The following is a 16467-nucleotide window of genomic DNA, read 5'->3' on the forward strand; positions in this document are numbered from 1 at the left end:
ACTGTATGCACACACTGGATCCTCTCCACACTCAAATAGGAGTGGAAGAGGTAGTGGTGGTTCAGTCTCTTTGTTCAACTGCACGTCCCTGAAGCAGGAGACAGTCAGAAAAATTAGAAAATTATTTGGGTAAAATCATCTTAGTGCAGGATGTGTCTTTAAGACCTCTCTCTATTCAATGCAGTGAGCATACAGGCTATTTCCAGTATCAGCCTTCCCAGATTGGGCTCTTAACTGCAGGTCAAATAAAAATCAATGCCATTACTGGGCAGCCCATTTTCACTAATCCTTTGGGTGGTCACTTGAGAAAGATTTCTCTATTGTACAATGTATTTGCTTCAACTGAAGAGGCTCTTGAAAAGGAGGAGGATGATGAACTTGGCAGTGATGTTTCAGCTGAAGCTTTTGTGTGAGGCTGCAGTGGCTGCACATCAGTGATAGGGTTTGAGTTGGTGCCTCTCCAGATGCACAGGTCTGGATGATGTAGCCAAGAACTGAAATGTGCCTAAATGCTGGTCTGGATTACAGCTTCTGCCCATCTTTACTTCAGCACAATTACAGGAAGGATATTTCTCCTATATGGTTGGGATTTTTTTAAGAGATTGGCTCCTGCAACATGTGGTGTCTTATGAAGGGCAGAGATGTGACTCATCATGGGAAATGGTTCAGGCTGGGACTAATCTTAGGTGAGAATGGAAGGGTAAGGAATTTGAGCTGAAAGAAAAAGAAAGACAGAAAATTTGAATTTTCTATCATAAAATGGAAGAAAAAAAGAAAGTCCGCACATCAGGAATATTCCTATCGGAAAATTCTGAAATTTGGAAGACTGTTTTTCTTAAAATGTAATACTTTGGTTGAAACTTCCTAGTGAATTCTGGTGTTCAGGCTACAAGACACTGTCTGCAAATACAGTCTAGATAGTATGAGGAAATATAAGATCTGGTCTTAGCATGTTCTCCAGACATTATAGTAAAAATGAGACTTTTTAGGGAAAAAAAATAGTAGGAATAGAGCTTTCTTCTTGTGGTCACTGTCAATGAGTAAACATAGATATCAAGTGTGTTGTCTTTATGAAGCCATTCCTCTTACCAGAAATGTACTTACAGTCTCGTTGGAAGGTGATCAGAGGAAGGGGAGAAAAGAAGGCTTGTGGCTCAGATGATGCTCTTGCCATTCAAGATGAACTGTCAAAACATTGTCATTTATTGTCACTGACTCATTTAAAAAGCTGAATCACTAATGCATAAGTGGCTCTTGTTCATAACATGATTTAAATGGAATGCCTCTGATTTAGTTCAGTTTAATTTGGACATCATGCCATCTTTGCAGAATCGTGTTAGTGTCACTTCCATTTTCTTCTTAAAGGTTGCTCATCAACAATTCACAGCATCACCCTTTCATTTCACTTGGGCAGCCCAGTGTTTCCTCCATGTGTGCACACTGAGAGTTTCATTCTGATACAGACTCACAGAATGGTTTGGGTATTGTGACAGAACCGTGGAAACATTGTTTTGTCTCCATAACGGTGTTATAATTACATCACAATGCCTTGAAGCAATTAGTATTATAATAATATGTTACAAAGCGTATGTGATGTGTGTATAGCAGTCTGTGTTGTAGCTTTTGTTTGGTTTGTACTGAAGTTTGTTTTAGAGGCCTCCAAGGAGTGGTAGTTTGTTATAAATGTTTACACAGTAATTAGCATTTGGGTACATTTCAGCAAAAAATCCCCAATCTTCCTACCTTGTCATAAGTAATTGCCTTTTTCTGTGTTAACTCAGAAAGAATTGACGTATTACAACTATTTTTAACCACAAGGTTGACAATTTATGAACCAATTAACTCTCCACTTTTCAATAGTGCTCCTTGAGCATGTCAGAGCACTGTAAACTAGAACAAGGGTTCCTTGCCTCTCTTGTGAAGAAAATAGTATCACTATATCCATTTTACAGAAGAATAAAAGAGAGGCACAGAAATCTGAATTGCTTGAGGTTGTTTTGTAGACCCATAGCAGAATTGTTAGAAGATCCAGAGATTCCTGTGTGTGTATTGAGAATGTGTGCACACACACACACACACTTGTGTGTGCAAACACCCATAGCCATCAAGTCCTTCTACTTACTGCTGACAACTGTCACACAATTTTTGAGTTTTACTGATCGAGTTCCAGCTCTGCTTTTTTGTTCAGATACTTTGTCTTTCATTAAGATTATACAGCAAAACATGGGAAAAATGAGATTTCTAAAACCATGGGTAGAAAATAATAGTCAAACTCTGCTGTTCCCTGTTTGAAATCTTGAAATAAGGCTAATGACAATTTTGCTTCATCTGAGAGAATTCCCAAAATGAATAAGGAAGTGACAGTCCTGGAACTTTAATTGTCTTTCCTCTGACTTCTATGACAACTATACTGGACACTAAAGAAGTGAGTGTCTTTGTTTGTGGGGTGAACTAAAAGCAACATCTGCTGGGTAGGCTCAGAGGGAGGTTTCTGTGACCTTTTCATGGATTGGTTTCTTCAAGACTGACAAAGTTTTGGAGAGGGAGATTCCTGTTAGGTTGGAAGTTCAGAGCAGATTCTGAGTCAGTAGCTCCTCTGCCTGATGTTAGTGTCTAAAAATGTCCACCTACACTGTTGTGGACAAAACCATAGCACAGCAGGGAGGCAGCTCCGTGCCTTGGCAAAGTGTGGCAGATGTAGTCATTGCTTTAGGGATTTTTGAAATTATTTTCATCGTCTTTAGCATCAAACATCTACAGAACTGTAGTGGGAATGGAGTGCCTGAGTCTACCAGGCCCTTGGCATAATCCCAGCATGGTGGTGCTTTCCTTAGCTCCTCTTTTCTATTTCATTCATCTCCCTCTCCCCTCCTGGGTTTGCAGGAGATGGAAGAGCTCCTAGAAGGAAGGTGAATGTGTTAGCAAGCAGTTTGTGGTGCTCTTCCCAGGAACAAGGAGGATTAAAGCAAATGCAGCCCCTGCTAGTGTAGTGGGGATGTTCAGCTTCCTTGAACTGGAGGGGTTTAGACTCTGTTTTAAGTGCCTGCTGGTTTTTTAGCATACCATAAACCACAGAAAGTGTTATTGGTCCTGGAACAACAAAGTATTGTGTCCCTGGTGGACATGGGAAGCCCATCAAGTTTTTGTTTTCTTTGAGGATGTATGTTGGAGTATTTTTCTTTATCTGATGCTTTCATAGTTGTGTTTCTTGCACCACTGAATGTATCACAGAAAAATCCAATTCAATCTTAAGAATAATCACTTTGTTGTTTGGAGAGTATACCTTTCAATACCCACCATAAAGATCTAGAAGATTAATTGAATAATGAGGTGGTGAAACCGAGCAAGAAAGTATGGAGGACTGGGAGAATGTCTCGAAGGATTTAATAAATTGGATGATTGGGCAATATGATGGCAAATGAAATTCACAGAAGATAAACACACAATAATGCATTGGAGGAAATAATTGAAGCTGCTTCTGTGCACTCATGTATTCAGAATTAACTGCAACTTCTCAAGTGTAAGAACTTGGTGTTGTTGAGGGTAGTGCAAGGTCCAAGGACTGATGCAGAAGGAATACTAAGGGACATCCTGGGCCACATTAATACAAGGTGGAAGAATAATTTTCTAAACAACCCACTTTACTGAAAGCATGTAGAATGCAAACATGTTGATTTTTAATTCAAGTAAGAAATTGCTCCCAATTCAACCTCCTAGGATTCGTTCTGGTTATGTAATCTAAATGTATGATGAGTTGTGCTGATAGTAGTATTTGAACCTGAGATTTTCAGCAATAAAAATATCTTATACTGATTAAACTGAAAGGCATTTGGATGAAACACGGTCTTTTTGATGCTTGGCTTTTAATTTCAGCAGACCAGGGACATTACTCCAGTCCCACAATTAGTCAGTAGTAGACATAGGACACTCATGTACACTACTGTCGAAAACTAAATGCTGCTCTTGGGCCAGTGCTGCAGAAACAAGGCATAGAAAAACTATTCATTCCAATAAGTTAGACAAGATGATAGTCATTGGGAAATAAAGTATTTAGTAGAGAACATTAATCTTCATTGCCAAAACTAGTTTTGTTTTCCCATATTTTAGAAAAATACATATATTAAAAAAAGAAGTCTGTGTGAAACTTTCCATTGACTGTGGGAGAATCAGCACAAGTATGCATGTGTACCCACACGTATATGAAAGGAACAGGAGGGATGGCCTTGGCAAGAGATTAAAATAAAAGAATTGAAATGCCATTACAGATAAACAAATACGAATTCATGGATTCCAAATTATATTTGATTGTGTGAATGATAATAATGCCTATAGTGTTTATTTCTGTTGCCTAGGAAAACCGCGTATGTTTGCAATATTGACATTTGAATCTTAAATTCATGTTGTGCTGCTCGATTTTATAACGGATGAAGAGATGCATCTTTGAAATAAAAGCTTCTCCTGGCAGAGCTTACAATCAGTTATTCTTTTGCACTTGCAGAACATCAGACTTTGAGCAGGGGTGGCTTTGAGCAGGCTGGTTTTGGGTGTCACTCCTGCGAGCAAAGGGGACCAATGTGGCTGTTGCTCAGGGTGTGCTGGCATGGAGGAGAAGACAGCTGCAAGGGGAATGTGTGTTCTTGGGCACCGAAGTGTCCTGCTAAAGCTCTCTACCATCTGCCATAAATGGGAATATGGAAATCACCTCTATGCATAAGATACTCTAGGGCTTCTTGTAGGAGTAAAATTCACCCCAGAGCTGTGTGTTGTTCAGCTGTAAATCTAAGAGTATTTCACTGAACTGTAATGAATTTAGCCTTTACCTGAAGGCAGGAATATACTACAGCCCTGTTGCAGATAGGTTAATTATTATTTAGAGGGGTAATTATTCTCTGGAACGTCACAGTTCACTGCATAAAGAAACCTTGTATTTGAATCTAAGAATCCTTACTCCTAATCTTTGTTTCTAATATATATTTTTTGCTGGATTTTGGTAGCCAGATGGCCTGTGGCCTATAGCTCAGACTTCTGGCAGCTCTGGAGCATGAGCTGTCTCGTGCTGGCTATGCAAAAAGGCATGCTAGCATAACATAGTGTGGAATTGGTCTCTTCCAGATGTTCACCAGAGCACAGGGAAGAGCTGACATGACACAATCAAGGAAAAGAAGATGGTTGGTTCTTGTGTACAATTTCTAGATTCATTATATCATTCAGTGATACAGAGCACTTCTTTTTAGCAGATATCAGTGTTTCTAAACAGATCCAGATGACCACAGAGGCTTTACCCTTTGAAGGAAGGCAGTACTTCAGCTCCAGCAGCTGTGAGGCATTATGTTTTCAAAGATACTCAGAATCATGTGTGGTCCTAAAGAATTTATAGCACAGCTTTCCTGGAGGTCAATTTTGATACCAGCCTCTATCAGATTGACAGATGGGGCTGTAGAAACACCTACCTTGAAGGCAGCTCTTCTGCTGAAAGTATGTCAGTCTTACCTGCTGTTATATAAATGACCTCCCTCTCAGAGCAAGTGTCACAGTGGTTTGGAACATATTGTTTTGAAAATAGTATCTGCAGATACTGTCTTGCCCCTTCTGCAGAACAGTATTGTCTGTGACTTCCCATCTGGTTCCTAATTTTGTCTGCTTCTAAGCTGTCAGCACACCAGATCCTCACACTTCTGTACGAATCTTGGCCCCATCAGGACTGGAACTAAAAATACAGATATCAAAGTGGCAATATGTATTGAAAACTCAAATTATACAGAGGTTCTTTCTTGAATGTTCTGCCACTGAAGAATCTCTTCTAGGGTGAAAAACATTAATTCTTGCAATTGTTGGAATGGGCACAAATCTCATCAGGAATCTTCAGTATGCCATATGTACATTATCATCCCTGACTCTCTAGGTCTCCTAGGGAGCCATAGGAATCCATCCCTGACCTTTTAATGCATGAGAAATATAAGATACTCTGAACTAGATATGGTGGCAGTAGAGACCAACTTTTAAAGTTCAGAGCTAAGCAGGGGTTTGAACTGAGATCTGAAGTACCACTCACTGCAGGTAGGTAAGTACCAGGTCTGGAGCCACTGTGGAGAGGGGTGGAAGGCTCGTCCTCAGCCCCTCATCCCCCAGGGGTCCTGGGAAGCACAAGGATGAGGCTGTGTGGGCACATCTTCCTCCTTGTCTACTTACAAGTTTCTGGTTGCAGTCACACGTGGTTTTCCTGTGTGCCCAGTATCCCAACACCTCCCCTCCATCACGCTTGCCTGTAGCAAGCAATACTGGGAGGAAGCTGGAGCTACTCTCCATCCTTGTGAATCTATGTTTATAAGCAGTAGGAAAAGATGACCTGCTATTAGTGGAAAAGAAAAAGCCAAAAAGATAATACCTGAAGGAAAACACCTAGAACCTTTCCAGTGATAGCTGCAAATGAGGGTGAAAATACACCTGGGGAAAGTGACAGAAGTGGAAGTGTGCTCAGCAAGGCTCTTAAAGCCTCTGGAGAGAAGTGGTGACTTGAAAGCAGGGAGACAGAGTCACTGAGCCCTACTCCTGGTGTCAGGAGGAGTGATGGCTGCCTCTGAGATGTGGCTGCAAGAACTGCTGTGTGTGCCTGCAGGAGTGCTGGGGAAAACTCAAAGTCACTGAATGACTCCAGTGCAGCAGATTTGATCTCAGTAATTATTGCTTATTTCTTATTGCTGCATTCAACAACACATTCTTTCTAAACCCACTCCTCCCTCCCCCCCCCCCCAAAAAAAAACCACCAAAAACCCACCAAAGCAATAAACCAAACCTAAACTGCCTCAGAAAATACCACTGAGGGGTATCTTCTGTCAGTTCCTCAGGTAAGGATTTGTAGATAGGACTTGTTACATGAGCAATACTGGGATTTTTGCTGAATAGCAAAATAAAATGTATTTGATTAACTTTATTAATTTGGATAATTAATGGAAAAAACATTGCTCTTAGTGGGTGGAGTGGTATGAACATCACAATGTACATTTTCAGTGTTACAGCTATTGCAAAGCACTAAGCTGGATAAACAGCTGCCAGTTACAGGGGCTGCTGGCAGGATTTTCAAGGACTGTACTTTGTAGTATGGAGTTCTAGGGGATTTTGAAAGGTTGTCACCTGATTCAATAGGAATGCATGACTCATTTGATGGGTTAGCTGATTAATTTTAAGTTTACTAGGGCTTTTGAGGAGAATCCAAGGATTAAACATTATGGCACATTTACAGAGCCAAACTTTAGTTTTCTAACTTTGTGTAAAAAATAATAAATAACCAAACCAGGCTCACATTGTTTTTGTTTTTGCATACACCACTACTAGTTTTATCACAGCAAAAAACTTTTCTCACACTAATTTATACTGGTGAAATGGAAAACAGGTTAGTATTTGTGTCCAACCATGTGTGAAATTAGTATCCTACAAGTGCATCGAAATGAATGCTTGTGGTAATAAAGTAGTAGTCACTGTTTAATTTTAATGCATGCTTCACTTTAAAATTGGTTTTATGAATAGCTACTATGTACATTTACCTTCTTCCCAAAAACACTTCAATATTTAATACCCCCTTTTTCTGGTCTGGTTCTGTAACTCTTTCTGCACTGGTCAAAACTTGCCTGGGAGATGGCTTGGAATTTAGGAGCTACCGGTAAATAAGTACTGCTCAGTATCACTAAGAATCTGGCAGAACTTCAGAATCAGGATTAAAAGTTTGCAGGAAACTCAGAATAAAATGTTCCAGCTTAACAGTGCTTAAGACTTGATGTTCTTTATGTACATAAAAGTACAGTGTACACTTGGCCAGCACAATGTTCACTTTTCAAGCCTGATGTAGCAAATGGAGCCTGGCTGAGGAATACAACCTTTGTGTTTTGATTTATTTATTTCATTAGTTAACAGAATCTGTGATCCACTAGCACTAAATTAGCAACATATTTAACAAACTAATCCAAATAAGTTACCAAGGAGAAAAGAATTTTCAGTTACTGTTGGCTCTTCCAGATTCTTTTCTGTAAGCTTAGGTAAGACTTGTGTCGTCTTCTTGGGTGCATCAGCTGTTCTGCTTGTTGCTCATTCAGTCTAAGATTCTGTGGCCAGAGTGGCAAATGCAGTTCTGGAACTTATAGAAGAGACACATTTATCTGACTGATGATACTTTGCACTACTACCATGATAAAAATATTCTATATTTTGTAAATTGATTTGCTAATTGCTGTTGCTTTCTTCTGAGTGATGTTTCTGTAGAGAAGTGATTATTGCTCAGCTTTCTGTCCAAGTTTGGGGAAATTGGAATTTGTGTCAGCTCTTAAAGCAGGAGAATAGATGGCAACTGAGCAGACATTCCCACTTCAGCTGTGATCCAGAGGGGGAATAAAAAAAGAGTAGGGATGGTACTGGGACAGGGACTTTGGCATGGTATTAGAGCTTGCTCTATGCCTGCCCATACAGCTGTTCCACATCTGAGCAAACAGTAGAGCTAAGCCACATATGTGAGTATGAGTGTGGGTGCTGCAAAGCCAGCCTTCATGTGTGCATGCTGTCTGTTGAGCCAGAAAGAATCTTTGGCATATATATGGGCATTTGAGTTTAAGCATATGTAGCATGTCTTTGGCTTCCTCCATCCTGCCCTGGAGGCTTCTCTGAACATCCTGTTTCCAGGGTCTTGCAGATTTTCCCTTGCAGGATCCCTGATAGTCTAGAGTACAGGTGGAAATTTCCACCCCACTGTGCCTGGTCCTATATAAGAGCATAGTAATTTCAAGTCTAATACCTAGACATAGGCCTAAACAGGTGTGAGAAATTCTTCTCACATACCCAGAATGTACCTGAAAATAACTTATTAACAAGTCAGCCTTGGGTGCTTTTAAGACTTAGATTTTCCTGCTCTATTATTCAGGTTTTCTCTTGATCCCACCTCCTAAAAACACTCTCTATTTAGGCATTGCTGTGTCACTGAATGGGAGGGACTTCTGCACAAGCAATGGTCTCTGCAGCAACTCACAGACTGCAGCTCATCTGCTGAGTCTGGCATATTGGTTTTTCTCCCTGTCCCTTTTGAATGACAACTCTTGTTGTCATGTACTGTCTTTTGTAGCACTGGACGCTTAAGTCTCTCTGCAGGACACACCTTTGCAGAGTTCTGCTCTGATTCCAGCAGTGCAGCTGTCCTGGAACCATCACATTTATTTCTCCTGTCTTGGATCTGCTGTCTTGGAAAGATGAATGTTACTTATTTCTTGTTCACATTCTTCTCCCTCCTCCCATCCTGTAGCACGCAAGCTCATGAGATTTAGCTAAAAAATGTTTAATCTCAGATACCACCTATTGCCATCCCATTGGAAAACTTGACTGTAGCAAAGGCCTTAAATCAAAAGCCTGTGTGACACTTTCTGATCTTTGAGCAGCTTTAGGAGCTGTCAAAAAGAAAAACAGTCATCCCTAGTTAAATGAAGTTGTTTGGTAAGGATTGAGGTATTTGTCAAGTAGAGCCATGCAAAAGATTAAAGCAATGTCTGTCAGTGAAACTACTGTATTTTGGCTTACGTAATTCTACAGGGTTTTTTTTCCATGTTTTGCTTTTCAAAGAAACTGTAGGTGCCTTCAGCATTATATCTAAAAAGGGAATTATACATTGCAGATAGTATTTCATTCTATATTTAACAGCTCTTCTTTGAACAACAAAATCTGTAAACTCATTGCTGGGACTTGAACTGAATTCATGGTGGGTCCTAGTTGTTAATGATATTTTACAGTGACAGCCCTGTTCTGCTTGCAGTGTTAAGAAAAACAGTAGCTCACTCAGTGTCTGGGTTTCCACTGAAGTTTACTGATATTGGACTGTAGCACTGCCCGTCCTGCATTGCCATGGTGTGTGCATGTGAGAGGTGTGTGCAAAATGTGACAGCGGGACTGCTGCTTCAATGATAAAGCCATGAAAACAGTGAATAAATTTGGCAGGGCTTCCCTGGCCAGTGGAGCTGCAAGCAGAGAAGAACAAACTTGCTGTGTCTTACACAGCAGAGCTGAGCACGAAAAAGGCATGGCTAAGTCTTGATAGACTAACAAAAAATGTCTCCAAACACTTTTATTCTTTAAAAAGTGGAAGTTCCCATTTGTTTTAAATTATGAGAGATTTGGGACAATCCATATTGCAATGCAGGTTTTCTATGACGAAATTTTTTTTTCAGAAGATACTGGTATTTTCTATGGTTAAATATGAGTATTTTCACTGGTTTAACCATTAACCAGGGGTCTGTGTAGGTATTGGGATGGCAGGTAAGCTAAATGAACTGCTCTCCCTCCCCTCTGCATTTTCCAACACCTTTGACTGGAGCCTATACAGACAAATGTGCTTTTTGTACTCTATATAATTCCTACACCTGATTCTGTAGAACACATCTGCAGGGTTCCTAAGGAAAGTGGAATATAAATTTCTGTGTCATTGACAAAAAAAATAATTCCCTTTGGATGATGCTAAACCTTCCTTGCTTATGCGTAACTCCCATCTAGCTACTAAGGATGATCCAGAATGCTTTAACTCTAAAATCAACCAGGTTGTACCAAATCCTGAGTGGATTTGAAGCTTCATGAGGAAACCACTTTCCTCCCAGATGGCAAGCTCACACTCCTGAAGGTATCTGCATGTAAGATTCTTGGAGAGCAAATTTGCTTTGTGCTAGTGAATATTCAGAAATGAGATCTTGAGATGGGATCCAAAATAGTGGAGCTTGTTTAAGTCTAGAAGAGGGAAGGCATCACTGTGCTGTGATGTGGAAGGGGTAAATGGTCACTGAAGAAAGTCTGGTGCTTGAAAGACTGATTTTCCTCAGGTCCTTGTACTGTGGTAGTGCCCTACTCCTGGCACACCTGATATGGAGTGCTTCTGGCATCCTAGTAGTCCTAAGGAGAGGAGTCAGAAGCTGCACAGGGGTCTGTAATGAGCTTTGCCAGCCTGGATGTAGACTTTGTTTTGCTACTTCCTGCAGATAATTGTGAAATTACCTCTTTTAATCCATAAACATAAAAAGACGGCTTCAGTTAAAACCAGCTGGAGGTAGGCATGGGAAATGGCACTACATGAGGTATCAGAAGGGAGGGAATGAGGACATGAAATGCTAGGTGGATCTCTGTAGGATGTTTGCTTTTATTTCTGAGTGCCTGGGCATGACATATTCGGTTTCAATTGGAGTAGTAAACAAGAAGGTCAGAGGCGATGTGACTGGGATCTCTGTGCTCATCCTGCCTGGTCAATACCCTTCTGACAGTTAAATTTCTGCAGTGTGATATACATCCAAATCCAGCCTTCCCTTATGTTCTATTGAGAAGAGATCAGGTGGAGGAAATCCATGCTCCTCGGGCATCTAAAATAATCTGGGCTGAAACAGAAAATGTTCTGCTAGCCTCAGTTGCTAAACTACCTGTGGATTGAGAACTGATCCAAACAGTGTCACTTACAATCAGTTGGCTCTGACACTTCTAGACAAAGTATTTTCTTCCTTAAGATGAACTAGACTGATATCTCTTTTGAAGTCCTCCAGTGCATCTCTCCATGCTGGAGGTTTGGAGAGGTTTTGTCCTCGAGTCTCTTAAACATCAGAGATTTTCAGTGGCAAATGAGTGATGATTAGGCATTACCCCTAAAGGATAAAGACAGTGAGGCCATGGGGATGTTCTGGCTAAAAGACTGCTGTTCTTGAGAGTGATGGATGGGATTTTGCAGTAAGGATGGGTTATCCAAGGGTAACATAGCCGGAGGGATCATCACACCAACAGTTGCTTTTTCTTTCTAATGGTAGAGGAAGCAAAGATGAACAACTGTGAGATGTGAGAGTAACATTCCTGTTTTACAGTGGTGGTTAGGTGAAAAAGCAACATTTTTCCTTAAGCTCATTTTAGAGCTGTTATGTGATCATAGAAGAATGAGGAGCTGGGGAAACTTCAAATAGGTGAACAGGAAAGGAAAGTGCCCAAATGGCAAACATCTGTCTTCATCTATATCTGGCTGTCTGTGCTTGAAATCATGATAGCTGGGCTCAGGGAAGAACACTTAACTCAGTGGCTAACAAAGTACAAACAAGTATTCCTCACAGCACTCCTTTTGAGACAATTATTGTCCCAAATCACAAATATTGGAGCTACAGTAGAGATTTCAAAGTCATTTAGCAAGCAGAATCAATGTCTGAGCTGGGACCAGGATCTTGGCTTTCCAAACTCCTTTTTGGCTCTCTAGTCACCGAGGACTGTAAAGAATAAAATATGAAGGCATACCTGCAACAACGTGCAGTTTCGCTGAGCGTTTCCAAAGCAATCGTGCCCAACAGCTCCTGATCATAAAAAAACCCCTAACTCCTCCACCCAAGCCCAAAACAAAGAACAATATTTTGTGTCCGTATAACCACATCAGCGTTCACTTTCGCCCCCCGAGTACCTGCCCGTCTAACACCCGAGCGCCGCGCCGTGCCCCCGCGGCTGTTCATCAGAGGGGAGGCATGGCAGCGGTGCAGCCCGGGGATGCACAGCCACACGCCTGCGGAGCTTACAGGGGTGGGGAATAAAACAAAAATTCCCTCCGGAGCCCCGCGGGGCGTCCGTGCCCGCACCTGTGCCCGGCGCGCCCCGCCCGGAGCGGCCGCGCCCCGCAGAGGGGCTGCCCCGGCGGCGGGGGGCGCCGCCCGGCACCCCGCCCCGGCCGCACCGCCCAGCGCAGCCCGGGGGCAGCGCAGCCCAGCCCCGGGGCAGCCGCCCCGCAGGCACCGCGGAAGGGATGATCCGAACGGCGCTCGGCTGGGCTCGCAGCTGAACGCGCCTCCATCCCTCCCTCCCTCTTCTCCCTCCCTCTTTTTTTTCTCTCTCTCTCTCGGCTCTCCTCCTCCCTAACTCACTGGATATTACCAGCCGCCGGGCTCGCCGCCGCCTCTCCCCCAGCCATGAATCCCGCCGAAGGGGCGGCGGAGGAAGGCGCTGTCCCTGACTCCGAGGTGGATGCTTTCTTCCGAACAGGTAGGGGAGCCGCGGGGAAGGGGCCAGGGCAGCGCCGGGCCCTGCCTCCGCCGCGGGATGCGGGGCTGGCGGCTGCGGCGCGGGCACCGCTAGCAGCGGAGCCGCGGGGAGAGGAGAGGATGGGATGGAGGGGGTCCCCGCCTGCCTCCTCGCTTTGTCCGCCGCAGCCCCTCGGTGCGCCCGTGGCCCCGTCGCCCCTCCCGCCCCTGGGAGGATGCTACCGCAGGGCTGCGCTCCCGCCGCCTCGGGAGAGGACCGGCCAGGCCCCCGCCCCAAGCAGGCACAAAAGCCCCGCGGGGATGCTCGGGGAGTGCTGTCGCGTTGTCACCCCCGCGGCAAGCAGCGCCGGCTGGGCGCCGGCTGGGCCCCGGCGGGCCCCCGCCCCGGGCGGCGGCGGCCACCCGGGTACCGGCTGGTATTTGGAAGCGGAGCTGGCTGCCTGCCCCGCTCCAGCCGGGCGAAGCGCCGGGCGCTACCCCTGCCGCCCTCGGGTGGGCAGTGAGGGAGCGCAGAGGCGCCCTGGGCAGCGCTCGCCGCGGCCCCGCTGCCGGCCGGGGATGCTGACCGCGCGGAGACGGGCTCGCTAAGGAGCTCCGGGCTGGGTGACAGCCCTGGGTTTCACTCTCCCGATTCAGCGGATGCTGAAGTGTAGCCAAAGTGTAGCTGGACTGTAAGGGAGCGTAGGGAGCCTTTGCTAATGAAGCAGTGGTTAATTAAATGCTGTGGGCAATGGGTACGTGCTGGGGTCCCCGGTGCAGCACTCGTTTGTGAGGTGGTGTTTGTATGGGAGCCCCCAGCTCTGAAACATGGCTTTGCACAGGATGAGCATCTCAACTGAAGCAACTTGTGGTCTGCATGACACACCCCCCTCTTCTCCCTTGCTTCCTCCCCCATCAAAAATCTTAAGAAAGTTTTATAGTTTTGGTAGATTTTTAATTAAAAATTGTAAAGGATTAAGTACTTGTTTCATAAGGGGATTGACCCTTTTGGGCTAGGACTGACACTGCCACAGCTGTTTGTCAAGACTGCTTTTCAGCTGTTTTCCTTCTTCTACCTGCTCATTAGCTACACACAATGCTTTGAGCTCCAGTTACAAAAAAGCGATTATGTAATCACCAAAACTTTAAAGAAGTAAAATCCTGAAGGCCTGCAGCAGCTCCCTGCTATGGTAGACTGCACCCCATTTATGTGAAAACCCTTTGATCTAGAGGATAAGGATAATAAGGTCTGGCTGTGTGTATCTTATGATCCACAAGTCATTAAGCCATAGGATATTTGCCTGTTGATAGCCTACCTAGTTACACGATAATTTCCTCAGTCTCAACAATGACAGATTTGTTAGAAAAAAGAAAAGAAAAACAACCCACCAATTTTCCTTTTAAAAGGAATGTGTTAATTAAGGTTCCTCCCTACCTTTTCACTCTCTCCCCTCCTTCACCCAGAGCTGAATCATTTCTCTGTGACGCTGCCTTCTCAATGCAAGCATGTTAGCAGAATTGAATTTGGAGAGAGTTAAATCTGTCTAGCTTATATAAAAAAGTATTCCTAAATGAGAGGAAAGCACAGGGAGCCATGTGGTAAGACATTTCTCCCAAGCTGCCTCCTTCACCTTAAATTTTACCTGTAGATCTGTGAACACACTTCTAACCTGCATTATACATTTAGCCCAGACATTTCAGAGAGTCTCCTAACACTTCTGCTTCTCGAGGAAACAAAATCACAGGAACTGGGCTTGGGAGAGGTGCCCAGGTCCTGTCCTTGCACTGAAGCATATATGCATAGGCCATCCTTGATGCTTGTCTGCTTCGCCTTCAGCTTCAACAAGGAAGAATGTTTCTGTATCATTATGTAGCATCTTGTGTCCAAAATGATGATGTGGAAAAAAACCCCCAGACTATTAGTAATTAATTTTGGCTATCAGTAATTAGTCCCTGAGAAATGGGGAAAGCACGAGCACAGGTATGACTTGTGTGAAATGACAGTGTTGGTTCTCTGAGTTGTTTGGGGCCTTTTTACTTGTGAGTTTGTGCACTGCTGTTGTGCTGCTGTGTGAAGTTGGGTTCAAAGGATGGTGGAGAGAACAGCTCATGTGGGGCTTGGGAGAGCAATCGTAGCCAGGACACAACTGACTCCCACACCTCTCAGGCTGACAACAGTGATCCTGTCTGAGTAAGGACTGAGATGGGGTCTGATGTGTAATAGCTACAGAGACCTGCATTTCCTCAGCATTCTTTTTCCCTTGATACTAGATTTTTTCTTTCTGTACCTTGTCCTGATTTGTGTTCTGGATTTGTAAAGGGTAACCATTGTCTTACATGCTCACATCAAATAAAACATGAGTGTATATGGTTTAGAGATTAGCTGCTCTGATAACCCAAGCTTATACTGAACAGCCTAAACTCTTCCCAAATTCACAGTTACCACATGAAAAAGCACGAACTCATCATTTGTTTAAAAAAACAGAGTCAAAACAACTAAACCTCTCTCGGAGGCTTTTAGCAAGCAGCTGGGCTTTGCACTGAGCCGGGAGGATCGATAGGCTGCTCCCTGGTACCGGCAGAGGAGGCTGATGCTGGGAGTGGCGCCGCTCACACGGCAGCTCCTCCAGCAGCACCCAAACAGTCGCGGTACCCGTCCCTCGTAGTGGGAACACCTGAGATAGCAGGTTTCTGAGCTGTACCTCGAAAGGCAAACTGAAGAAATTAACATGAAGTAATAAAGGAAGGTCTGTTCTCGTGATTACACTGATGAGAACTAGGAGTAACTTTTAGGAAAAAGGTAGATTTATAACAGCTGTGTAGTTGATGCTGGCAGTCAGTGAAAGCCTCCCTGAAGTCCAGCAGGAAAGGGACTATTCTAATTTTCACCATCTGATATATGCAGTAAGAAATTCAGGAATACTCTTTTAGAGAATCAATCCCATGTAATTGGGATAAAAATTAGCAGACAGAGGGACATGAAGGGCAGAAATTGCTATTGCTGTCTCCAGCTCTGATTTCTAGGATAACACCATCTGCTAAATTGTAGCAGCAATTTCTGCATGATGTGTGTCGCTTCTGTTTGAGTGAAAACCCAAATCTATGCCTAGGTATGCCTTACCAAGTTTCCTAAGTCTGTTTTTTTGACAGGTGAAATATGCCCATGTTCTCTGGAATCTTTAATCGTCTGTATTAAATGTGTACTGAAACTTTTTTATTGGGTGGAATGGAATCCAAATACAGTTTCAAACATAAACTAAGTCACTTTTTAAGTGTACAAATAAGAGATATCCCTTGAATACAGACACACAGAGAAAGCTTTAGCTTCCTGCTTAAGCTTCAGTAATTTCTGCAGTGTGTTTTGGATATACGGGTGAAACACATAAGGAAATTCTTTACCAAATTTTAAATATTTATAGACGTCAGTGACAGTACAATTTAGCAAACTACCAATTACTAGCACAAGTAGTCATCAATATTT

General features: G+C 43.4%; 1 protein-coding gene across 9 annotated transcripts in view; it reads left to right on the top strand.

The window, feature by feature from the left end:
- The first annotated feature begins 12665 nt into the window (after nucleotides 1-12665).
- The window catches only part of KALRN (kalirin RhoGEF kinase), a 474406-nt gene continuing 470604 nt past the window's right edge, over nucleotides 12666-16467 (top strand). For all 9 annotated transcript variants that reach the window (XM_039698296.1, XM_039698264.1, XM_039698216.1 and 6 more), the window contains exon 1: nucleotides 12666-13008. In XM_039698296.1, coding sequence (XP_039554230.1) covers nucleotides 12936-13008 — 73 coding nt within the window. In that variant the 5' untranslated portion in view covers nucleotides 12666-12935. The remainder of the gene's footprint in view (nucleotides 13009-16467) is intronic.

The sequence above is a fragment of the Passer montanus genome, unplaced genomic scaffold (assembly GCF_014805655.1).
Source record: "Passer montanus isolate IOZ18808 unplaced genomic scaffold, ASM1480565v1 scaffold1, whole genome shotgun sequence".
Lineage (NCBI taxonomy): Eukaryota > Metazoa > Chordata > Aves > Passeriformes > Passeridae > Passer > Passer montanus.